The sequence below is a fragment of the Microtus oregoni genome, unplaced genomic scaffold (assembly GCF_018167655.1).
Source record: "Microtus oregoni isolate MIOR12 unplaced genomic scaffold, Mior012 000014F_ref0000157, whole genome shotgun sequence".
In the NCBI taxonomy this organism is placed as follows: Eukaryota; Metazoa; Chordata; class Mammalia; order Rodentia; family Cricetidae; genus Microtus; species Microtus oregoni.
Genome location: NW_024543073.1, coordinates 18,660,938 through 18,688,142, shown reverse-complemented (window position 1 = coordinate 18,688,142; position 27,205 = coordinate 18,660,938). Strand labels below are relative to the sequence as shown.

The following is a 27,205-nucleotide window of genomic DNA, read 5'->3' as shown; positions in this document are numbered from 1 at the left end:
TCATATAGACACCCAAGCAGCTATTAGAGTAGCCCACGTGGCAGTGATTATTGTTTCTGCCTATAGCCAGGTTACTTAACCATTTTAGAAAAATATCTTCCAGCCCTTGTCTAAGTATAATATGACTATGTGTCCAGCCAACAGCTTGACTACATGAAAAACTATTGGACAGAACCACCTACCTAGGCCATTCTCAAATTCCAGGTTCTTAAGCCAAATTTTGAGGTTTTTGTTTTTTTCTTTTGTAGCAGCAGTTACTGAATAGATAATCCAAATGTAGATTGAAAGTAGAAAGAACACTCAGGGAAAGTTTGCTTTATTTGCCACCCTTCAAAGTTCCTATCTGGAATAAAAGTATAGCTCAGTGATAGAATATTGTTAGCTTTTGTGAGGCTCTGGGTTCAGGACCCTGGCAGGGGGAGGGAATTGCTGCACGTAGACATTTAGTAAGGCAGACTATCTCTTATCCACAACAAGTCTTGTCAAAGTAGTGTATTCAGTCCTTGTCTCAACCCAGATTCCACAAGGTCACCTGACTTCCCTGTCTAACCCAGTCACCTTTTTCTTCCTCCATCTTCTCATGTTATATATCTTGTTATTGGACACCAAATCTCAATAGCTGAGCAGCAGAGTCTGTTCCATGTCAGAGCACTCTTCCTGAAAGAATGCAGTGTGCTCTGTGCTTTCTTTGCTGAACTGTATGGAAATACATATTCTTTGACTTCTTCCTCTGACTGCCATATGTGTAATCTTAATTTTACCTACTGTTGCTTTGTTTTTGTATCTAACATTAAATCCCCATTGTAAAGCACCACATTGCTGATTCTTAGTAATTTTTAAAGGATCTGTTTTTGTCCTGCACACACTACCTCTTTTTCTAGGAGAATGTCTCCTCTGTTGTAACTTCAAGTCTTACACTTTCACTGTAAATTTTATACAACTTTATTGTTTAAACTGAAGTGATTCACATCAGATGTTATTGACAATCATGCTGATTAAGCTCATTAAAAGATTAGGTCCTTTTTATTGATGGTCAGACCAAGAGCAAGTTTGTGCCTCTCAAGTCTCTTGGTGCCCACGCTCAGGGATGCAGTTTTAAAAGGCAAAACCCACAAAGACTGTAGTTTACATCAAAGTTAGATGAGGGTCAGAGTAACCTTGAAGCATTCATTCCTCCAGAGAATGGTAATTATTTTAAACATAACTTGCTAGTTATTTTGGTGAGTACATCTGGACCATGGCCAAGGACATGGAAAACTCAAATGTGTTGCCAAGGCCGATGTGACCATTGAGGGTGGGGGATAGAGGGCTGAGAATTTTCTAAGCACACAAAATGGAGTCAGGACAAGATGGCGTTATATTTGTCATTTCTTTATTTCCTTTAAAATCATTGCTCTTGGCTAAAGGGTAAATACTGAGTCCTGAGGAGCATTAGCTTAACTACGGCAGTATTTGCCCAATGAATTTTAAAAGGCAATTTACTTTAGCTGGTACTTCCTATTGACCCCCAAGTCTTCCAAGCCTATGAACCCATTTAGCTGCTGTCTCTACTGATTAGACCAAAGCTGTGGGCATGGGGAAGAGGATGAAGGACGTTCCCTTCACAGCACACTGTTCCTTTCTCTTTTCCCTTCCTTCTCTTCTCTCCCTTATTCTTGTTTTGTTTGTTTGCTTGTTTTGTTCTTTTATAAGAGAAAGGATTTTCTTTTTAAACTAATTATAACTCGGGGCAATTACTAATTGCTCTTACTGGGCAAATATTTTATAGGTAACCCCTGACTCGGCGTTGTTGAAATAATACACCCTCTGTCTGGGCTCCTTTATGTGAACAATCTTTATCTAGGTGGCAGAGTTACTTCTTCTGAATGGAGCTGACCCATTACTTAAAAGTGACCATGGAACATGTGCTTTAGATGAGGCCAAGGATTCCTTTATGGAGAATCTCCTTAGGAAATACATTCCTAAACATAAAAACCATCACCTGTCAGGTAAGATTGAGCCACTTTGTTGTACTTTGATCATGTTGATAGAGTTATAAAAACTGAATTTAGAATTGTAGAAACTGAATTAGTTTCCCACACAAGTTTTCAGAAAGTACATTCAATGATACCTTTGTTTCATCCTTTTAATAAAACTCACTGCTTGTTGCAATTGTACATGAGAAGAGGCCCCTCAAATCAAAAGACTTGTAGGTTTTAAAAGTTTAGAGTCTTAACAACTGGAAGATGTTTACTTTCATTTTCTCCTTTTGTTTGCAGCTCAAAGGAAGAGCACTGACCCAACATATGTAGACGATATATTCCAGTACAAGGTATATATGTCTTTAGCAATAAACTGTTTTTGCAGGTTTGCATCTGCTGGTTGTTTTTATAGATTAGCTGAGGGAAAGAAAGATTAGTGAAGCATTCATCAGGCTAGTAACTTCACCTTTGGTTTAAGACATTTTGAAATAATTGCATGAGATACCAAAAGGTTCTAGCCTGTTAATCTGAGAAGCAATTAGGTAAGTGTAGCACACCACAGTAATGTACTGTAAGCAGTTTCCTTTCTTTTGTTCTTTATGGAGTCTGGGATTTTTCAACCATGTCAAAATTTTTCTGATTTAAGAGTAATACAAGAGTAAAAATTACCCTTGTCAGTCCAATAAAGTTTACATTAGGTGATTATGATTCATCTGCTATTTCAGTCATGGCTTTACCCATAATTCTTCTAGAGAGGAAAGGAAGAAACTGGCCTAATTCTAGTCTTGAACATACTCCTGTAATGCTCCCTTAAAAGTGTATCACAGAGTCTATAGATATACATCTGAAATTGAAACTAATCATTTTGTTGTTGTTTTTTTTATAGAAACCAAAATTAAGTTCTAATAATCACACTGAGTTTATTTGTAGTGAAAATTCTAATAGACAGGAACCAGAACATGTAGAAATCAATAAAGAAAGAAACAATTTACCTGTAAATAAAGAATATGTATATGAACATTGCCAGAAAAATACCATAGAATTTGGAAATTCCAAGCCTAGGCAATCAACTATTAACCAAATAGACTGTACAGGACTCAGAAGGAGCAGAGTCTGCAGTGTGAAAGACAGCAGAACTAATGTGTCTAAAAGTAAAAGAGGAAGAAATACACAACATAAAAAGACTCAAGCAGATGACAGAGACTGCAGTTTAAGTCAGGGAACAGCTATTTCCTCTTCCAGGGGAATGGATAAATTAGTCTCTCAGCAGCAGCATATCGCTCTAACCCTTGATGACCTTCCAAAAGAGTCTTGTGAACTTTCTACCCCAGCTCTACCAAGCTTGAAAAATGATGCAGATAATAATAATGAGGCTTGTTTAAATTCCAAAAAGCCAAATACTAGCAATCTGGATTTATCAGATAGTCAAGAAATGCAATTCTTAGAGTCCATTGATCAAACTAAAGCTGTTCCCTTTTCCGAACTTTCATTATATAAAGAAATAAAATTACCATATGTAACTGCAGATCAACAACCTCACACTAACCAAGAGCAATGCAGTAGCCCATGTAAGCCCCCTGAAAACCATAGCTCAGATGAAAAAGGCAAGAACCTTAATGAATGGGAAGATTATTTCCTCTCCTTCATAAAAGGACGCTTTGCTGACAGTGATAGTGATTGCCACAACTCTGTCAAGTCTGCGGCATCTCAGGAAGAGTGCATGGCTGTCTGTCAGAATGAAGAAACCACAACAGATGGAGAAAAAATAAACTCTCGATGGTTTTTATCTTCTGAAAACTATTCTTTACAAGAAAATGAGCTAAAAGCAGGTGGCCAAACTACACATCCACAGGAGAAAGCTGTTAATTATTGTGACTTGAATGATACATTAATTTATGAACAACCTATTCCAAATCATAAACAGTGTACATATGGGATTTCTTTTCATCACTCATATGCAATTTCTGAGCCCAATTCTACGTCTTGTACAAGATCACCTTCAAAACAGCAAGTTTCACAGTTGACTGGTCAAGTGGAGCTATTAAAAGTATTCCAGAATAATTCCCACAGTGAGCCAACTCTGTTAGTTAATCAAGTTAATACATATAATGTGGAAAAGAAGCAAGACACTGAGAGGAATTATACCATAGAAGGCCAAAAACCAAGTTCTTCACATAGTCCTTTACACACTCATTCTCAAGTAGTAGAAGTAACTAAAGCTGAAGAAAGGAGTCAAGACCTTCCAGAGAATGAGCTCGTGAACAATACAAATTTTCATCCCACTGACAATGTGAATAAAGAATTGACCAACTCTATACACCTTGATCAAGGAGAAGAGAAGGAAATTGCTCACAAATCAGGTATTAGTATTTCTCAATTTGTACATTACTTTTACCTCTCCTGTAGTGACCCAGCTGATGAAGCCACCATACAGGTTGTGATTTGGGAAGTGGATAGGCTCAGTAAGGTATTCGTGCTTGACTGATGTTGAGGTGTATGCTCTGTCATCAGGGCTAGCCAGATGACTAGCACTTACTTGGAAATTCAAACTGTTATCAAAGATCATTACTAAACTGGTACCAGCGAAACTTAATGTCTACAAATTTTTTTTATCTCTTTTTAATATGGCACTAATTTAGTATTCAAACCCTAATATCATTTTCATGGCAGAAAATTGGTGTTCATTGTGTCTCCATTATCACTACAACCAGCACACTTAGTCTACTCTGTGAAAACATTCTAAAGGCTTCTCACAAGGAGTTCTTCTTGAAACAGAAACTCTGGAAGAACAGGAGTTTTATTTTCCTGTCATAAGGTAAGTAAGCGGAACTACAAGACTAATAATCTAAATGGTTGTGTTTCAGATGAGGAGTTAACTACGAATACCAATAGAGCTGAAAGAACCGTAAGAAATTGCAGGGAGGAAAAGGAAAATGTGGGTTCAGCAACTCAAATGCCTTGTGATACCCAAGACCATGGAAGAGACCAGAATTTCAGACAAAGAAAAGGTTCCTTGAAAGCTCCCTGCAGCCAAGGTTTGTATAAATGTTTATATCAAAGTTTTATAATTAAACCTCATTATCTACTTTACTTCAAAGAATTCCTATGTTTAATTAAATTGGTGGGTAGTTGTTTGTTTTTTATGCTGGAGAACATTCATTTAGATGTGAGATTATTTCAGTTATATTTGTTGTTAAAGTTCCACTTGAGGATAGCCAGTAGTCTCCGGATACGTTTTGGTCATATTGCTGACTATGACTTTCAGTTTGTGACATTAGAGGAGATGAACAGCAAAGATGAAAAGAATATTCAGTGGGAGGATTAGGATTATGTAATATCTCAGATTTTCAAGACACATCTATTTAGCCCTTTAATGATTGTTAACGAAGTATGGACACTATTTTTGTCACATTAATCAACTGTATATTTGTCTGGCAAACTACCTCCTCTCTAGTGGTTCTTAGAGCTAATCCTGTGATGAACAACAACCTGGACCACCTCAGGTTAAGTATTAAGTACTGAAAAGTCAGTTTATATGTTGTTATGAGGTAGAAAAGGTGCTGGACAAGGCATTTTCTGTGTGAGCCTTCTTTTATTTTCCCTTTCTTGTATAAATTGAAGACCTTTGTGGGCATATTTTCTACATTTCTACATGTTGAGTGATGAGCCTTCCATAATGAGGCTCTGGAACTAGTGAATAACACCTCTATGGTAAATGACTTCTTTAGAAAAGGAATACTTATAAAAATAATCAAATTAATATCTTTGGGATGGAACCATTCTGAATTATCTAGATGAACCCTAAATCTAATCAAACACTTCTTTATAAAAGAAAGAGGGAAATTTGAGACATAGATCAAGTAAAGGAGTTCATGTAACCTCAAGTTGGGAAAGCCAAAGAATGTCAACAGCCACTAGAATTTAGAAGAGGCAAGGAAGACTTGTACCCTAGTGCTTCCAGTTATGTCCTTGCTGGTACCTTGATTCTAGATTTCAGATAACAGAATAAATTTATGTTGCTTAAATGCAACTGGCTTATAAGATGTTATAGCTGACCCAAGAAACTGATATACTTCCTTGGTAGCATGTAATCATGTTAAGTATAATTTTGTATATGTATATCCTTCCACTAAATTATAAGCAACTTGGATAGGGGATTGAGAATTCTCGATATTGACCTCAGGAGATTCCCTAATACTAGCTTATCCCCCAACTGTCCAGCAGTGAATTTAACCACGCCTTCTCTTCTACTGCACTCTTACCAGCCACAGCTTTCCGATCTGTATTTTAATTTCCCTCACTTAAATATAGACAAAGATCACCAGCTATTTATGAAGTGCTCCAATATGAAAGAAACATCAAAGTAAACTACACAGATCAAACATACACCAGTGAAACAGAATTCAAGAATATTTCATTTTTAAATAGGAAAAGAGAAGGAATTATCACAACAATACAGAGTTTTAGATGTTGAAAATGTAATGGCATAGCTGAGACTGAACGTGCATGCCTTTAACCCCAGAACTCAGGAGGCAGAGACAAGCAGATCTCTCTGAGTTCCAGGCCAGTCTGTAATATGAGGGCTTGCTTGTTGGAGTTTCTGTCCTCCCACCAGGTCCCACAGCCGTTTGGTCCCAAAGAAATCACACAGAGAGTCTCCATAAGCTCAGGCTTTGTATTGGCTCTTATAACTTATATTAGCCCATTTTAGTATATGTTAGCCAAATGGCTTGGTAACTTTTTCAGCAGGGCAGGTCACATCTTCCTTCTTCCGTGTCTGGGCAGGACTGCGGAGGAATGGGCTTCCTCCTTCCCAGAATTCTCCTCTTCTCCTTGACCCACCTTTACTTCCTGTCTGGTTGTCTTACCTATACTTCCTGTCTGGCTACTGGCCAATCAGCGTTTATTTATAATTGACAGAATATAGACAATTCTCCAGTACCACTTCCCCATCTTTTTTTTTAACAAAGGAAAATATCCATAGTTTATTTTTTTGGGAATGTGGGCGTAGTTTTCCAGGCTACTTCCTGCTGGTTGGGGGCACTGATAATCTTATGGAGACATAAAGAAAATTTATAATTATCCTCAAGTAATGACTGGAGTATCCTGTGAGGCTACATCATCTCAGGCAGCAGTCTTGAATCTGTTCTGGATGTAGAACTCAGACATCTGGGCCATCTGTTCCTACTAGAGATTTCTCAGGTGGTCTTCCTTGATCAAACCTGATTTTTCTTAACTCAGAATGAATCCACAGCCTCTCATTTCCTGTGGAAACAAAAGCAAAATCTCTTCTCCAGAGTAACATACCTTTTGACTTCAATTTTGAAGTCAAGTTATTTTCAAAATACCTATCTTGGATTAATTCAGCAGCATTTATAAGCAAATATCTTTTAGCAGCTGTTGCTCCTTCCTCGGCATTCAAACAATTCAAAGAGAGCATAATAACATACAGTATCAAGATTCTCTGTGTGTTTTCCATCTATATGCGGCTTTATTTTAAACTCTATTTTTTTATTTTTACTTTTAACTTTTGGACTTTTGAGACAGGTTCTCTCTGTAACTTTGGCTGTCCTGGTACTCCCTCTATAAACCAGGCTGTCCTTGAACTCACAGAGATCTACCTGCTGGGATTAAAGGTGTGTACCCTCACACCTTGAATTCACAGAGGTCTACCTGCCTCTGTCTCCCAAGTGTTGGGATTAAAGTTGTGTACCACCATACCCAACTACTCTTTCTTTCTTTTTTATTTTAAGGACCTTAACCTTTTGCCTGCATATATTTTTAACATACTGTAAACCATTTATAGGTTTTACTTACCTTTGAATCTCTCTTTACTGTATCTCTCTCTCTTTTTCTGACCACATGAGTCTTTAATTTGTTAAGCAATATGGGTAGGATTAAAGCCATGGCTTTGATGGCTGGATATAGTCATTTCTTAGCTTTCTGAGATTTTAGCCTAATGGCACAGGTACCACTGGAGCCATGTTTATTGCCACAACTCTGTGGCGTTTCAAGGTCCCTGCTAGCAAGCAAGCTGTAGCAAACCATACTCAAATGTTCCATAGTTGGACCACCTGCCTGAAAGAGTCAAAGATTGTCCTGGCAAGACTTCCCAGAAAGCCCACATTTTAAAACGGCATGGCTTTTTTCCTGCTACAGCTGAAAATCGAAAAGCAAGCGGTCAGCTTTTCATCAACACCATTTAAGTGTTTTGTGGCAGGACCTCTTAAAGAACTGCAGGGTTTTGCAGCTAAAGCTGAGTCAGGAAGCCTCTCTTAAATGAGAGCACTTGCCTTTAGCAAGCAGAGCAGACCCAAGCAAGCTGTCTCAGGTTTTATATGGATATAGTTGTCCACATGTTGGAGCTATTTGTAACATGAGGACCTGCTTGTTGGGGTTTCTGACCTCCCACCAAGTCCCACAGCCGTTTGGCCCCAAAGAAATCACACAGAGATTTTCCATAAGTTATAAACTGATTGACCCATTAGCTCAGGCTTTGTATTAACTCTTATAACTTATATTAGCCCATTATTCTAGTATATGTTAGCCACATGGCTCAGTACCTTTTTCAGCGGGGTAGGCCCTCATGTTACACCAGTCATGTCTACACGGCAAGTTCCAGACTAGCATACATGAAAATAGCTTTGAAAATATTATAATCCCTGTAACTCAAGAACCTATTTTATAGAGAATCTTTTTTTCAATTTTATTTTTTACATAAGTTGTATCCTGACTGCAATTTCCCCTACCTCTACTACTTACAGTCACTCAGATCCACTCCTCCATTTCCCTTCAAAAACAAACAAACAGGCCTCCCATGGGTTTAAACCAAACATGGCATAACAAATTACATTAAGACTAGACACAGAGGCTAACTGGAAAAGGTGACCCAGTGGGAGGATAAGGATTCCACGAGCAGGCAAAAGCGTCAGATATCCCCCACTTCACTGTTCAGAGTCCTATACAAACACCAAGCTATAGAACCATAATGCATATACAGAGGACCTCGGTCAGATCCATACAGGGTCCATGATTGTTGCTTCAGTCTCTATGAGCCCTGCTTAGTTGAGGCTGTGAGTCATGTTCTCATGGTGTCCTTCACTCCTCTGGTTCCTAAAATCCTTCTTCCCTCTCTTCACCTAGTATTTGGCTTTGGGTTATTGCATCTTTTGCCATCAGTTGCTGGACAGTGCTTCTCTGTTGACAACTGGCTAGGCACTAATCTATGAGTATAGCAGAATATCATTAGGAATCATTCCATTGAGTTTGGAGGGTTTTTGTGTTGTTGGCTTGTGTATGTTTATTTGGTTGGGTGTTTTGTTTTCTTGTTTGTTTTGGCAGTCATATTTGGTTCTCCCCTGGGTCTCTAGGCTTCCCAATCTCTGGTTCGTGGCCATCCATGAAGTGTCAGACATAGTCTTCCTCTCATGATGTAGACCTCAAGTTGGACTGGTCATTGGTTGGCCACTCCTACAAGTTCTGTGCCACCATTACCCCAAGACATCTTGCAGGCTGGACATATGGGTTGAACATTTTGTGGCTAGGTTGATGTCCCAGTTTCACTACTGAGAGCCTTGTCTGGTTAAAGAAGATGGCCAGTCTGGCCCTGTATCCCCCATTACTAGATTTAGCTAGGATCATTCTCATAGATTCCATGGAGCTTTTACTGTGTTGGTTTCTATATCACCCCCGCAAGTGTCCCCCAGTTCTAGTCATCTCTTCCAGTACTCTCTCCATTCCTCCCTCCCCATGCCTGGACCATCCTGTTCCCAGCCCATCCACAAAATCTGTTCTATTTCCCCTTCCCAGGGAAATCCATGTATCCCCACTTGAGCCCTCCTTGTTATTTAGCCTCTTCGTGGTTATGGGTTGTAGCATGATTATCCTTTACTTTATAGCTAATGTCCACTTATAAATGAGAACATACCATTTTGTCTTCAGGATCTGGCTTACCTCACTCAGGATGATTTTTTTTTGGTTCTGTCCATTTGCCTGCAAATTTCATTATGTCATTATTTTTAACAGCTGAGTAATACTCCATTGTGTAAATAAATATGCCACAATTTCTTTATCCATTCTTTGGTTGATGGAGAGAATTATCTTTTATCTGTTACCTTAAAGTTACATGTTTGATTGCTGAGGTTTGGCAAATAGTAGGAAGAGCCTCATGCTTAATGTGGTAGTTCTCCAACTTTCACTTGCAACAGACCACTTGTTAAAGCACAGATTTCCTGGTCCTGCCTTAGAGAGTCTGCTTCAGTAAGTGAGATGCTATTACAAACTTAATAGTTTTTTTTTAAGCAACACACATTTGTCTCCCAGTGTCATAGATCAGGAATTGACACCACTTTGCCAGGTCCTATCAGTAACTTTCACAGGGCTTCAGTAGAGGTGCTGTTGGGACTGGCTCTCACCTGCAGCTCAGAGTAGGGAAGGACTTCCAAGGTCATGCGATTGAGGAAAAACAGTTCCTTAAACATGTTGTACTGAAGTCATCAGTTCCTGTGGACTGGGGGCCATCATCAATTTCTTGCTGAATGGATTTCTCCAATATAGATTCTTCTTCATCAGAAAGTGAAAGCTGAAGGCAAGGGAATGAGTCTGTAGGAAGATAGCAAGCATTGTAATCTTTGGTGACCTCATGAAAGAAGTTAATATTATACTCTTAACAGTGTTGAAGTGTTCTTTTGGTTGGAAGAAATTATTCAAGGGAGATAATTCCACAAAACCACAAAGATGAGAAGATAGAAATCTGTAAGAGGAGGTTTTAGAGTTTGCTCTCTAGGTTTGACCTGGAGCATCTGTCTTTGTGGCAGATTTACTAAGTGGCACTAATGAATGTTCTTTGTTTCTTACCCTAACTCTCTGTTTTGCTTTTATGTCAGTCTCCTTCTTCTCTGATGTGTTTAATGTGGAAAATAAACCTCTAGGTTTCTGGATTTCGGGTGGGTGTATAAGATAAAGTGTGTGGTTGCCAGTCAACTCAGAGTCCCAACTTTACTCTGTATTAGCTTTTGGTCAGTTTTCCTGTGTTCACACATATTTCTTCCAGGGTAACTTATGACTCCAGGTGCTCATTGCCTGGGTTCAGAAAGGCTTTTTCCATGATTCTCCTTGCAGGCCATGCCACACTCTGTTAAGGCAATTCATTCTTTATCAGTGACTTTTCAGTTCTGCTTCCCAAATCTGTTCAAATCTATCCTATGTTCTTTTCTCCTGTATTTTCTTTGATAGTTTAAAAAAAGTTAGCCATCACTGCAGTGTAGCAAGTATGGGGAGAAAACGAGGGAAACAGATCTGTTCATTGGTTTAGTTCCCACTTAATCTCTGTAATTTACACTGCAAAGAAATGACTTTAAAGGGATTCTTTAGAAAATGATTTTGTGCTGAATTTTTTATATAAAAAAGTAGAGAACCTCAAAGGTCACCTTGTTACTTGGTACCATGTGTGTCAGGGACACATACATTGAGAAACAGCTATAAGAAGAGGGGTTTGGTTTGGTTTTTGAGAAGGGTTTTACTATATAGCCCAAATTGACTTAGAACTCATGATTCTGATGCCTCGGCCTCCCACTGAGTGTTGAGATACCAGGTGTGCACTAATATACACATCCTGAAAGTTTCCATCAAACCAGAGCTTGGTTATCTTAAGGGAGATGTATCGGTTGTTAGAGGGTAACTGAGAGTGCAATGAGTGCAGAACGGAAGCCAGTGTGTCTAGCTGTGCTTGACTGACTGGTTGCTAGAATGAGCGCAAAACGCTATGATTTCTGCTCAAACTGGGATTAAACCAAAAGCAGCAAACAATTTTCTCAGTCCTCTGATATATGCCCAAAAAATCAAGATACAGTTTTAAAAATAAATTATTTCTTTATAACTCAGCTACTGTGAACTAACTCTGAATGTTAACATATAGGTTCCCAGTTTAGAAGCACCTTAGAGGAGAGGGCAACTAGCAAAATGATACATGGTATCCAGTAGGCAGTGTCAATTTTATCATTAAAGTGTTCTAGGGTTTCAGAAGTTTTATCTCTTATATGCCTTCTGAATACTTAAATATAGTCAGTTTACAAGATTATTAACCAGTTCTTTCAAACTCCTGTTCCTGTATACCGCCCCCAATGGTGATGGACTCTTACCATTGACCTAAAATAAACACTTTCTCTTTCTTTCCTTCTTTCTTTCTTTCTTTCTTTCTTTCTTTCTTTTTTAAAGCAGTGTTACACATGTTTGGTGTGGTGCATCCTGTTGAGATATTATTAGACAGTAGAACTATATTTTCTAAAGTCTTTTATAACAATAAGCATCTTGCATAAAATAAGTCTCAGATTTGCTTGATACAGTTGCAGAAGTGAACACAGCTGGAATCAGGAAGAGGAATGCCAAAGGGGAGAGCCTGCTGCATGTGGCTTCCAGAGGAGGAGATCTGTCCCTAGTGAAGGTTCTAATAGCATCTGGAGCAGACATAAATCTAAAAGATAATACAGGTTGGGTCCTCTTAACTGTTTGTGTCTTTAATTTTAACTCACTGAAATACTATTTTTTCCTTTGCCCCCAATTTTGATGCTGGCTGGTAATTGACTAACTTTGAACTGTCTTTTTATACCATATTTTAATTTGATGAATAATAAGATTTGTCACTGTTGAAATGACTGTCTTGTTTGAAGCAGTTCTTATAACAGGGAACATTCATTCAGAGGGTGCACAGAATGGGGGTAAAGGAAGTTAGTCGGGCTTTTCCTTGGAAGCCTTAGTCCCATGCCCTGACTCCAGAGAAAATGCACTGACCCAGCTCTCTGCCCATTCTTCTCCCTGCTCCCTTTATATCACTCCTTTCCTGTTTATTTCTTATTCTAACCCTGTTCTAAAGAGTCGATTTTGTGACATTTTGCTTATACATAAAATAGTCTTGTATAAATAATTAAAGAAGGGAATTGAAAGGTTTACAGAATCAGGTGCCCTTTAAATAGAAATGTAGCCACACAAACCCGAGATATGAAGCTAAATACTGTCAAACCTGAGCTGAAGCAGGTTGAACTATTAGCATTCCTTCTATCAACAGCATTTATGATGGCATAATATTTTTCTCCAAAATGAAGCCTGTATGTCTTAAAGCAGTAATGTTAATACTATTTCTTGTTCAATACTTAGTGCATGTACATATATTTCGGTAGAGTCATTCAGTCCACTAATACAAGAGCCCCTTAACACATATTACATGAATCTCAGTAGGTATGGAACAGCTTTATTATTTCTTCTTTTTATCTTTTCCAGGTTGGACACCCCTTCATGAGGCATCTAGTGAGGGATTTAATGATGTAATTATTGAGCTATTAAAAGCTGGTGCAAATGTAAACTGTGAAAATGTAGATGGAATGTTGCCTTTACATGGCGCTGTTGTGGGCAATCATTTAAAGGTAATGGCACTTGTCACATTAGGGTTCTGTTTGCTTAGGGACACAGTGGAAGAAATGAAGGTATTTTAAAGTCAGAATTAACGTGATTGCTTATACTAATACATGGTTTTAAAGCCTGCTAAAATTATGAATGAAGTTAGAATGTTGTATGTTGATTAGAAAATCAGTAAATAGTTTAATAACTCATTTTTTCATTGCTTAGCATGTATGTCATGTAGGTCAGAAGATAACGTTCTGTAAATCTTTATTTTTAGTTGTCTAAAGTGATTTGCATAAAGGGTCTAATATTAGTGTTAATACATATAATAATTATTTTGTTTTTTGAGACAGAATCTTAACATATAACTGACACTGGCTTCAAACTTAGAAGGCTTCTACCTCAACGTCCTGCGTACTGGGAGGCAGCTTGAGCCTCACACCCACCCAAGGTGTTCTTTTCTGACCTGGGTGAGGGGATGGCATGAAGTGATTGCTGCTTGGAAGTTTGTTGTCGCTTACTTTACCTTCCTCTCCCAGGCAGTGTAGTAGACATGTCACAAGACACTGCAGTATAGTAGACATTCCACAGGACACTGCAGTATAGTAGACATGTCACAGGACACTGCAGTATAGTGGACATGTCACAGGACACTGCAGTATAGTGGACAGACCACAGGACACTGCAGTATAGTAGACAGACCACAGGACACTGGCAGTATAGTTGCTATTATTTGCTTTGTGTATATGGTATGGATTTTGCTTTTATATCTACAGCTGTGATAGGCTGTTATTCTATCTTTTTTATCTCTTGCCGCAGTTGCTTTTAAGAACTATTTATTTGTTTGTTATTTCCAATGTAAGTATAGCTGCTCTTGTTGTCTTTTACTTTCCATTTGCAGGAATACTTTTGCCGTCTCTTCCCTTGTCGCCCATGATATAAAGGATTAAAATTAAAATGAGTGGTTTTTTTCTATTCTGCCACTCGGTAACTTTTGTTGGATAATTTATTCCTTTTACATTTAAACCAGCTATTGATACAAAAGTTCTTATTATTAACATTTTGGTTCTTGTTTTGTTATTTCTGGCTGTTTTGAAGGTTTTTTCCCTTTTTTTCTCATTCTCTATGATTTGGTGATTTATCTAATGCTATAATTTGATTAACTTCACTTTTTCTATTAAGTGCTTACATTTAAAAAATTAATGTTTTCTGTTTTTAATGATAATTTCAGCCACATAAATACATAATATTTTCCTGACCAAAAAATAATATGTAGTTTTAAAATGGAAGAAATCAAACAGAAAGAATAATTAAAATGAGAAATTTGTTGGTTATTGTACAAGAAAGGTCAGTTGAATAAGCCACATAAATAAATTTCAACATTTTTAGACTGTTATCTTTTAAAAGGCCACATTTAAAAAAGTTAATTCTTTAATTTGTATTTGTATTAGACAGCTGGAGTTTTATTTTTAAAAAAACTTATTGAACCTGATATATAGTAGTTTATCACATCACTGTATTAAGGATATACCTGTGGTTCATAAGGAAAAGACAGGTGTAATGTGGTGGTATCTATGTGGGGTTGTCTTCTGTTCTATTCTTCACAAGACACCACACAAAGTCTTCTCTTCTTCAACAATGAAATGTATGAATATAACTGCAGTGTTTCTGCTTAGGGAAGCTATTTAGATGACTCAGCACACAGTATTTTTACTTTAGATAACTTTTTAGCATGTAGCAAAAATTAATACTCATAGAAGCTGAAACTACATTGTGTGTGTGTGTGTGTGTGTGTGTGTGTGTGTGTGTGTGTAGATGCATGTGCATGCACATGGGACCCAGAGGTCAGCAACAGGTTTCTTGCTCAGTCACTCTCTGTGTTAGGTTTTGAGACAGGTTCTCTCAGTGGACCTTGCATTTACATACTGAGATAAACTAACTGGCAAGAATAACACAGGAATCTTTGTTACCACTCCCTTTTGAGATTTCCTTTGTTTTATGTGTTTTAATGTTTTGCCTTCCATGTGTATCTGTGCGTCATATACATGCAATGCCCACTGAAGCCAGAAGAAAACATCAGATCTTCTGGAACTGGAGTTATAGATGGTTATATATCTTAATTTGTTTCTTTTGGTTGAGTCTAGTCTTTAATGGCTGAGCCATCTCTCCAGCCCTATTTTAAAATTTTTAGACAATGAATATGGAACACAAACTTTTTTGAAATAAGCAACGGCTAAGGGAATTCATTTCCTTTATTGTTGCATTAAAATAGTAAAGCATGAGACTGCATATATGGTTCCATATTAAGACACTGGCTACACCTTCCAAAGGACCTGGTTACTCACATGGCAGTTCTCAACTGTCTGTTACTCCAGTTTCAGGGGATCAGATGCCCTATATGTCTTCTGAGGGTATGCATGCATAGGGTACATAGATATAACAAAATACTAGTTAGTACACATAAAAAATAATATGCAGCAAAGTTCTGATATATATATACAATAAAGTAATTTTTAATGTTAGGAATTGTTAAAATAATCTAGAAGAAAGATTATACTCAAGGAAATTCATATTTATAAAAGAATGAAATTCTACATGTGATAATTATATAGATTTGAAAAAGAATTTTTTTCACTTTATAAATATCTTTAAAAGAAATTTTAAATGCTTGTAATAAAATAATACTGCACTGTAGAAATAATGTGTTCAAGTAAAATGAAAGATATGCATAGCCAAAATAGTTATGAGAAATTGAAATATTCTATTGTAAAATCCATATAATAAAGAAAATTATTTACTACTTGAAGAAATAGGTAACAACCTAACAATACATCATTCAAAAAGCACCACGGCATGGTTGTTTCTGATCCCTTCATGGAGCTGTCATGTAAAGATGAGGGAGGGGCGAGAGCGTGCTTGCAGGAGCAGCAAGAGAATGATCAGAGCAGCCCTAGTCTGTGCTGGCGTTCAGTTATGTGCCCCTCTGCATCACCCTCATGTGATGTTTCCCTTGCTAAGACTCTGTCTCACAGAAATAAATAAACGGACAAACAAACCCAGACTTGGTAATTATAATTTCCAATGTAAATGATCCAATCACTGATAGCTTTCTATTGCTGTAACAGATACTTAACATCTTATAAAGAGAAAACCTTTATTTTAATTTATGGTATTGGAGATTTTAGTCTGCAGCTGATTGGGGCCCTATTGCTTTAGGCCTGTGGTGTATAGAATAGTGTCAGAAAGTGCATGGTTAAATAAAGCGAAAGTGAGGAAAAGACATACCATGTATATTCCCAGTAGCTGGAAGACTTTCCACCAATATTAGAGTTTCTACTAAGGAGTCTCATGTATTCCAGGATGGCCTTTAACTTGTTTATAGCTTATTGCTTGAACTCTGGATTCCCCTGCCTTTATCTCATGTGTGGAGTAATGAATTCAGAGTTTCTGCATGATAGAGAATGCTCAACAAATAAAGTTATATACCCAGTCTAATGAAATCTAGAACTTTAATTTTTCACAACTTCAAATTTTGCATTAGCAAAAAGAAAACAACTTGAGTGACTTCAGATTTCTCTTAAACTCTAAAAATAACGAAAAGACCAAAGTAAAGACAATAGAATTAGTAAAACAAAGCAAACAACAAAATTAACAAAAGGAAAGCTTATTCTCTGAGAAAGTTGACAACATTCTGGAAGTTTTTTTCTGGCCAGATTTTAAACATGACAGACATTAAGAGGCTGGTAAAGGACTGTTGTTAAAATCTTACTTTACTAAGTTTAACAACTTAAATAAAACAAGCTGTTCCCTTGACACAAACTACCAAAGCTTACAAACAAAGACTGAAATAATCCTTATAACTCTACATCTGGGAAAAATGAATTTATGTTTAAAAAAAAAGATAAGCCCAGGTTCAATTCCCAGCACCCACATAGCAACTCACAACAGTCTATAACTCCAGGTTCTGGGGATCTGATGTCAATGCATATAAAATAAAGTTAAATAAAAAAAAGATAAGCAAACTCAATACCTTACAGTAGAGGTGTCAGGTTCAGGTAGCTTAACTTCCTCACTTAGAGGGGAAAATGATACTAGTTTTAGTAGACAAACTCTTCCAGAAAAAAATAAATAGTTCCTAACAGGTTTACAAGTCTAGTGTGATTTTCACACCAGTCCAAGCAACAGGCAAAGGAATTGTAAGTAAACAAAAATACAAATTAACATCTCTTAAGAAATATTACACACATGCAGCAACTACTTCTGTTGCATATTCCAAGGGAGCTTCAGTCAGCTTGCTCTAGAATGTAAGTACATGTTTATTGATGTGCTATTCACAATAGTCATATAAGAGACCAGCCTGCATATCCAGCAACAGAGGAATAGAGATGATGTGGTGTACACACTCAGTAGAATTTTATTCAACTGTAAAGAAGAATGAAATTGTTTTGTGTACATAGAAATACAAATTGTTTACTCAGAAAGACAAATATTGCATCTTTTCTCTCCTATATAGATTCTAGATTTAATATACGTACATACATATATACATTCATGCATATATGTATGTGCAATACATACATATTCAATATGGGGTAAGGTGAGGGAACAGGGAAAGTAATGGAAAAGAAATTTTAAAAAAATTCCATTTTATCTACTATGCAGAATCTAGATTTAATTATATGTATGGACGACTATTACGGAGGAAGAAGAAAGAGAGAGGAAACAAAGAGGAAGATTCGTGGTGTGCATGTTTGGGTGTTTGTGTGTGTACAAGGTACAATAATATATATGCATGATAATTTCATAATGAAATGCATTACTTGTATTTATCCAAAAAATTAATTTAAATTAGGAAAACAAAATTACAAACCCTATGATCAGTAACTTCTCTGAAACTATAACAAACATGCCTAAAAATTAAAGCATCATTTTAATAAAGAAACATCTCTTAATACAATAATACTATATTGACTACAATTAAATAAACAAACTTAAGCTAATAGAAAGAACATATTTGTTAAAATAGAATGTTGACTGTAGATTATATATAATAATCTAGACCAAATGGAATTATATCAGGAATGTGAGATTAATCTGTGTTTGAAGATAAATGTAATTTACCTAATTAATAGACTGAAAACAGAAAATGCCTGATTATTTGGAAAGTTGTACCATGTCCATGCCTTAAAAGACTTACTATTGCCTTTATGTTTGTTCTAACTAAATTAGCACATAGATTTAATGAAATTCAAAATCTCAACAAAGATTCTCATAGAAATTGACCAGCTACATATTGAGTGAGGTGACCCAGAACCAGAAAGATAAATATGATATGTATTCACTCATAAGTGGCTTTTAGACATAAAGAAAAACAAACCTAAAATTCACAATCCCAGAGAACCTAGACAACAAAGAGGACCCTAAGAGAGACATATATGGATCTAATCTACATGGAAGTAGAAAAAACAAGATATCCTGAGTAAATTGGGAGCATGGAGATCATGGGAGAAGGTAGAAGGGAAGAGGGGAGAAAGTGGGGGGAGTGGAGAAAACTATATAGCTCAATAAAAACAATAAAAGAAAGAAATTGTTAAGCTTATTTTGAAATTTATGTGGAAATGAAAAGATTGAAATACCGTAGACAGTTTTGAAAATGCAATCTTAAATGGTTCAACACTGTCTATGGAGTGTAGATACTTTTCTATACCTGTAATAATAGAGGAATGTACTTCAGGTCAGGGTATCTCAATATCAGTACTACTGACATTTAAAACTGAATGTTCCTTTGTCATCGAATGCCACCATGTACATGAATAGGCTGTTGAACAGCATCACTGTCTTCTACCTACTCAATGCTGATAGCCTCCACAACCTCCATTTGTGATAACCAAAAATGTCTCCAAACACTGCCGAATATATCCTGCTGAATACATCCTGAGGACAAAATCAGTCCCAACTAAGAATCACTGAGTTTTGTATACAAATCAGTTGAACAGAAAAAAGCATGTAGAAATAGACCCACAAATGTGGTCAGTTGACTTTTGACACTGATACCAAGGTTTGGATAAAGAGTTGAAATCTTTAGATTTCTGTTGTAGACTTTTAAAATCCTTTAATCTTTTACTATGTATCAAAATTAATTTAAAATGTGTCATAAGCTACATGAAAGAGTTAAGACAACCTCCTAAAAGAAAACAAAAGAAAATTTGATTTTTCAGATAGGCAAATATTTCTTAAATAGACATGAGCTTAATGACTGGCTATGGTGAGTTAAACTATGAAAATTAATAAACATTCTTCAAAGACATGAGCAAAATAAAAGAACAAGGTTCTCAGATTAGGAGAAGCTGTATTTCCTAAGTAGAATTTTTTCCTGGCTCAGTGGCTTCTAACTGTCTCCTTTACATCTACTCAGCAGAAAAGTAAATATCTATTGTCACATGGTCTGCCTCCACTTTACCCAAAGTGTTCTTCATGCTCTGAGTCACTGCTTCTCTGTGCAGGTAGGATCACTGGCTATTGGACAGCTTGACACATACTAAAATCAAATTGTTAGCTGTTCTAATTTTGGTCATTTTCAAACTTAACTATAACACACAACTTCTTTCAACTTTTTTCATTTTATTGTGTGGGTACGCGCGTGTGTGTATGTGTGTGTCTGTCTGAGTGTGTCTGAGTGTATATGTGTACCACATGTGTGAACCTGTGGAAGTCAAATAGATCACCTGGAACTAGAGCTACAGACAGTTGTGAGCCACCATACTAACATGTGACTTTTTGTTTTAGTTTAGTTTAATTTTTATTATATTTGCTTATTTATGTATGGGCAATTGTAGGTTACTTATGGCATGTGCAGATGTCCAAGGACAACCTGTGGTAGTTGATTCTCTTTTTCTACCATGTTGATTCCACGTATCAAACTCAGGTTATCAGGTTTGGTAGCAAGTACCTTTCATCACTGAGGCAACTCTCTAGCCCCTCTAACATTCAACTTTGAGTTACTCTGAGTAACCTTATTCATAATAGAAATGCTTTCTCTCCAAAAGTTATAACCTTTTTGACTTGTTAAAATACCACCTCCATCTTTGATATCTTGTGATCATAATTATTAGGTGACATATTTCTATAGGGAGAATTTTAGGTCTTTATTAAACTACACTGAATTGGTCCTGAAGCAAGGCTTGCCATCTTCTTTACTCTGTCCTCCAGCATGGTGGGAAAAACAGTGGGACAGTATCAGAGACTCCACATTTGCATACAAGTGGCTGAATCTTCAGGGTAAACCTGTGCTGTCCAGTACAGTAGCTGTGAGCTATATTTTGCTGTTTGAATTTGAATTAATTTAATAAAGAATCCTGTTACTTAGTCATATTCACTGTGTTTCAGCAGGGCATACATGGTTTGCAGCTACTTTTGGGGAACAGAAGAAGTGCAATTCTGGGCAGACGTGATCTATAAGTGGTATTACCTATGCTTACCTCTTTACTGCAGGGAAGCAGCATACTGTGTTTATTACTGTTGTTTGTGTTTCCCTACGAGGCCAGTCAAGTCAAATCAAAGTTGCAGTGTCCATATCAAATGTAATTGAAATGTTTATTGTTCATACTTTGAAGAGATGTGCTTGGTGGTGGAGTCTTAAGATAAAAGCAGATATATGTAGACATAACTGAATGATTACCTTCCAGGCAGCTGAGACACTTCTAGAACATGGAGCAAACCCTAATCAGAAAGATCAGAAACAGAGGACTGCTTTGGAGGAAGCAGATGATGAAAAAATGAAAGACCTACTAAGATCTTATGGTGCTGTTGAAACCAGTAATGGAGATGAGATTGGCTCTACAGTGCCTGGTATACACGTCAGCATTACTTTCTGTTTTATAGAGGTGTATGTCTCTGCTTAGTAAAAGAAAACCTTTGCATATGTAATATGATGTTATTTCCTAACTTGGGGTAGATGTTTCTCTGTGTTCATTGAATTCTTAAATATTCATCATTTATTTCTAGGAATCAGTATTCTAAAATTTGATTTAGGGGCTTGGAGAGATGGCTCAGCAGTTAAAAGTACTAGATGCTCTTCCAAAGGACCCAGGTTCGATTCCCAGCAACCACATGGTGGCTCACAACCATCTATAACTCCAGTTCCAGGGTCTCTGATGCTCTCTTCTGGCCACTGTAGGCTGTATACACGTAGGCAAACACCCATACACATAAAATAAAAATAAATAAATCTCTAAAAATAGTAAGATTTATAGATCTTTTATTACTACTAGTTTTCCTTCCCCACCTTCCTTTTACATTTTTAAGTTTTAGTTCAAAGGGTGCTATTTTATTAATACTGTCATAGTATTATATCAAATTTTTTTCCTTAATTTTAAATTTTTTTATACAAATTTCTCCTGAGGGGCAGTGCAGTTAGACATTTGCCTCATGCTTGAATCTTACAATCATTTTGGAAGATCTGTCTCTAGGTTCACAAACTCTTCTGTGGCCCACTGGATGGTTACATTTGTTGTTACTGGTCTTCTAGAAAGAGTATCCTAGAATGTCATCAGAAACCACCTGTTTGAATGTCTGTGGGACTTGCTGGAGGTTTTGTACTTCTCTATCTTTGCACATTTTTATTCAGAAAGACACCCAACTGGCCATTGAACACATAACCTAGCAATGCAGAACGCCGTGGAGCATCAGCTATTCATCTGAGGGTTGCCTAGATGACTGGAAGCTGTTTGTAGCCTATACACCAAGAAAATGGATCAGCACATACTGCTTGCTAGGGGAGAGACCCAAATCCAAATTGATTTCTCCAGAATGTGTCCTACTCCTGCGCCATCATAAAGCTAAAACCCATGCAAGTCAAAACATTATTAAGTCTGGGCTATCTCTGACTGGAAGAAGCAATAATAGACAAGTGACATCATAGCTATAATTTATTGGTAAAATAAATAATAAGCAGCTATTAATATTTTTATTACCCAAACAGTATAAACTAGTGGTGTTAAATTCTGGGAGAAATTGGAGATTTAAGAACTAGTATGTGTATGTTGAAGATTGAAGGGCAAATAGAGCCTGGATATGGAGAAAGGAAGTCAGTGAAGAACCCTGTGGATGCAAGACAGTGTGAATGAGGAATGAGCGCTAGAAGCACAGGGCAGATGAACTTGGTGTGTGCTGTGTGAGAAAGGAGCAGTAAGGTACTTAAATGAAAGGCAGATTCATCCTGTTATCAAATATTACACATTTTAAATTATGTCTTCCATAGATAAGCTTTTTCTCCTACAATTCCCATCTCCAGGGCAGGGAGTTCGTAAGTGTAGTGTTAGGGATTGAACCAGGGATTGTGCGTGTGGATGTTAGGAAAGCCTTTATTACTAAGCTGCATTACCAAGCCCATATGATGCTGTTGGTTTGGGGTTGTTGGAGTGAAACACACACCAACTGTTAAACATTAACCTCCCTACCTTTGTTATGAGACAGATAATTGAGACCAAGCTGCTGATTTACTTGTAGAAGGGCCGGGAAATGTGACATTGTTTGAAAGCCCTTGCAGCTAAGATTTTATTACCTTAAAATTGTAATAATTCCTGAATTTGTTAGATTCATAATGAAGAGAATATTTCAAGAAGATGTATAGCTATGGAATTGTGATGCAGTAGTTCCTTCTTTATAGTGTTGGAAGAGAATTGTTTTCCCTTTTCCTCTTGATTAAACCTTGACTCAGAAGAAAGTCAGTAATGTGTCTGCTCTTGCTGTGGAGAATGCAGTAGTGAGAACATGTCTTCCCAGCCTACCATGCTCCTCACCAATTGAATTTTCAAGAATAGATGACTTGCTGATGTGATTGGTTAAAACCAAGAGTATTCAATATGTAATAATTTGTTAGTGATCTAGATCACATGAAGATCAAGGTTGGAATTACTAAAACTCTTCTCTCTCTTGGGTCCCCAGTGTTTTCTCCTCCTTTCTACAATCACACCTGGAGATTTTAGGACTCTGCTGTAAAGCACTTTCTCAGTCCCTATGTGTATTGTTTCTTGAATGTATTCTTTCTTGGTCAGATTCCCAGAGGAATGAGGAGCATAAAGTAATAGAGCATAGGGCAAAGGAACCCATAATAGGGGAAGAGCCCAGGAGAGCACCACAGAGCAATGAGTCCGAGCAGTTGAAAGCGTGGACTTGGATTCACATAACATCTGTTTACAGTAACCAACTGTGATACCGCACAATTTCCTGAACTTTTCTGACATTTAACTTCTATAACATTTGTAACAAACTACCTATCTCAAAGGGTTCATTGAATATTTGCTAAGATGTTACACTAAAAAATAATCTAGTATGTGATAAGAGCTCATAAAATGTTGCCATAGTTAATAGTAATGAGAAGCTACCTAGAATAAAACAATAATTGTAGTCTTAATTTATACCTTTCATCCTTATGACAGTTAAAACTGATAGAACAATATTTTGAACAGTCTTACTTTCCAACTTCATTTTCTTTAAAGTAAAACATCCTGCTCTCCGACCAAAAAGATATAAGCCATGTCCTTGTGATGATGGAAAAACCATTGCTCCTCCTTCCCCCTTACGCAAAGCGAAGAGAAGTGAAAACCTCCCTGCGGTGAGTGGCATTGAAGTTCTTTGATTCCTCAGCCTAGAAATACCATTCCTTTGACTAGCCAGCCATTGGGCCTTGACAGCAGTCATGGGTTTTCATGTCGATGGAACAGAGTGGGTTAAGAAGATATACTCTGATTAACTCTGTCTAGGGGAGTATAAATTAGCTGCTCTCCTTCCACCCTGCTCAAGTTATTTGACTGTTTCTTTGTCCACAGAAATTGCTCCTGTACATTGTGTCATCATTCACTCCCCAAACTATGACATGTAGTTCATATTTACAAATGAATCGATTTAATAATCATGATATTTTCAGTGGAAAACCACTAAGTTTATTCCACAAACTTAATTAAGGTACCATCTTCAATATTATTTTGGATATGACTTAGTCCGTTGTGTTGAAGATTGGGTACATCTACAATATAAGCAAGATAGGAAAGTCTTGCACAGATAATACCTTTTTGTAGATGTTTAGCCTGGGCACAAATTTAGACCTTCTGTTTGCCTCTGTAATCATAAACACTTTACCGATAGACCTTATGGTTTTTGGGTTTTTTTTCAGTTTCATATTTTGTAGTTTTACTGTGATGCATTTAATAAATGGCAGCTCAAAGATTGCTTTCCCGGGTCTAGTAAGACACCTCACTGGGTGAAGGCACTTCCCACCTAGTCTGACAACTTGAGTTCCATCCCTAAAATCCACGTGTAGAAAGACAGGACCAACCTCTGAAAGTTGCACACACACACAAATAAATGTAGAAATTTGTCTATAAATTACCAAATGATTTTATTCTTTGTATATTCCACATTCCTTGTAAACACCAGAGTAAGAGTTTGGGGCAGTATACTTTAGGAGGCTGTGACACATAATAAAAATCATAAATATTTATTGAGAATTTATGAAAAGATAGATCGTATGAGTCAGCCCACGAATCATTACTTATGCATGACAGTTATGTACACAGGATTTTGGAAAGCATACACAAAAATAAAAAAAACATGTTTCTGCTTCTAACAACAAATGAGAAAATGTTTTGTAAAAGGCATTACGTGGTCCTGAAATAATATATTAACTTACCAAAAGATAATCATAAGGATTATGTTTAGCAGAGGTTTTCTGTATGAGATAGATTTTATGGAACAATAATAACCAATTTTTTTGAGTTCTTAGTTTATAATACTGTTGTTGTTCACATTTTACATGAATAGATCCTCTCAGCTCAGGGATAGGAGGAAGAACCTGCTGCAGTCAGTCAGCTGGGAAGAAGCGGGGCCAGGAGCACACACAGGCAGCCTGACTCTGGAGCCCACTGCATGGTTCTCAGAAGAAAGAGGGAACTAGGCAGAGTGAGCTGAGTGCATTCCGGCAGGAATTCATATCGCCACGCTCACAAAGTCATAGAGCTAAACCATTTCTTGTGCCTTTTCAGAGTAGTGTTTGATATATCTAGGACTGTGTGTGGGATTTTAATAATATACAGAGACAGCCCCCCCCCCCCTTGCTCCATTCATCCTGTTGGCCCTGGATCATTGGGCTACCGGCGGCCCTGTTTAGTTGCTGAGGAATCCCATCAGGACGGGTGAGTGTGTGCTACCCAGGGGCGGGCGGACTGTCCCGGAAGAGAGCACAACCCCCCTCCCCCAGCTCCTTCTGCAGGGCTGTCTTTCTTTCGCACGACCCAGCACCCCCAGCACCCCTCCCCAACCCTGCCCCGCTGTATGCTAGGACCAGTGCTCAACTACAGTCTTAAGCTCCTAAACTAAGGCGACCCACCCAGAGCGGTGAGTGCCTGCCAGCCGGGCAGGCCTCAGGGTCCCCTGTAAGGGAGCTGGGCACCTCCAGCTCCGGTGCCAGGCTTCCTGCGTGCTCCTGGATACCACCCCCCCCCACACTTGCTCCATTCATCCTGTTGGCCCTGGATCATTGGGCTACCGGCGGCCCTGTTTAGTTGCTGAGGAATCCCATCAGGACGGTTGAGGAGGAATCCCATCTGGACGGGAACGGTTCCTGCTTCTACACTGAAGAGATATACCCTGAGAGTCAATCACAGCAAAGTCTGGACCAAGAGACCAGGCCTCTCCTGGCTCCATTTGAAGGAAGAGATGGGAAGGCGCCAATACAAGAATTCCTCCAATAATCTGAAAGGCAACATGACACCACCAGAAACCAGGGATCCCGAAATAAGAATTGTACACCCTACTCCTGAAGAAATAGAAGAAATCGACTCAAAAGTGAACTATATGAAAATAATAGAGGACCTTAAACAGGAGGTGAAAAACTGCCATAAACAATTAGAGATTACAAACAAAAAGGTAGAGGAAATGAATAAATCGCTCAAAGACACGCAAGAAAACCAAGAGAAACAAGAAAAAGCAATCAAACAGGTTAGGGAAGCGGTTCAAGACATGAAGAATGAAATGGAAGCAATGAAGAAAGCACAAACCGAGGGAAGAATGGAGATGGAAAATCTGGGTAAACGAACAGGAATGACAGAAACAAGTACTAACAACAGATTACAAGAGATAGAAGAGAGAATATCAGACACTGACGATACCATAGAAAAAATAAACACACTGATCAAAGAAAACAGCAAAACCAACAAATTCTCATCACAAAACATTCAGGAAATTTGGGACACAATAAAAAGACCAAACCTAAGAATAATTGGAGTAGAAGAAGGAGAAGAAGTGCAGCTCAACGGTACAGAAAATATACTTAATAAAATTATAGAAGAAAACTTTCCCAACCTGAAGAAAGAGGTACCTATGAAGGTTCAAGAAGCATACAGAACACCAAATAGGCTGGATAAAAAAAAAACATCCCCTCGCCATATAATAATCAAAACACAAAATACACAGAATAAAGAAAGAATATTAAGAGCCGCAAAGGAAAAAGGCCAAGTTACTTATAAAGGTAAACCTATCAGACTTACACCTGACTTCTCTATGGAAACCATGAAAGCCAGAAGGTCCTGGATAGATGTACTGCAAAAACTAAGAGATCATGGATGCAAGCCCAGACTACTATATCCAGCCAAGCTTTCGTTCACTATAAATGGAGAAAACAAAATTTTCCAGGATAAAAACAAATTCAAACAATACGTAGCCACAAATCCAGCCTTACAGAAAATTATAGAAGGAAAATCACTAACCAAGGAGTCCAACAATGCCCACAATAACTCAGTCATTTAGAGACCTTTCACCAGCGCAACTCAAAGAAGGGAAACACACAAACCCTA

General features: G+C 37.5%; 1 protein-coding gene across 1 annotated transcript in view; it reads left to right on the top strand.

The window, feature by feature from the left end:
• The window catches only part of Ankrd31 (ankyrin repeat domain 31), a 164,926-nt gene that overhangs the window by 91,150 nt on the left and 46,571 nt on the right, over nt 1-27,205 (top strand). Inside the window, exons 13-21 of the mRNA XM_041663201.1 lie at nt 1,844-1,988; nt 2,259-2,311; nt 2,848-3,017; nt 3,072-4,321; nt 4,826-4,996; nt 12,311-12,448; nt 13,236-13,378; nt 21,041-21,203; nt 23,855-23,970. Of these exons, the coding sequence (XP_041519135.1) occupies nt 1,844-1,988; nt 2,259-2,311; nt 2,848-3,017; nt 3,072-4,321; nt 4,826-4,996; nt 12,311-12,448; nt 13,236-13,378; nt 21,041-21,203; nt 23,855-23,970 (2,349 nt within the window). The remainder of the gene's footprint in view (nt 1-1,843; nt 1,989-2,258; nt 2,312-2,847; nt 3,018-3,071; nt 4,322-4,825; nt 4,997-12,310; nt 12,449-13,235; nt 13,379-21,040; nt 21,204-23,854; nt 23,971-27,205) is intronic.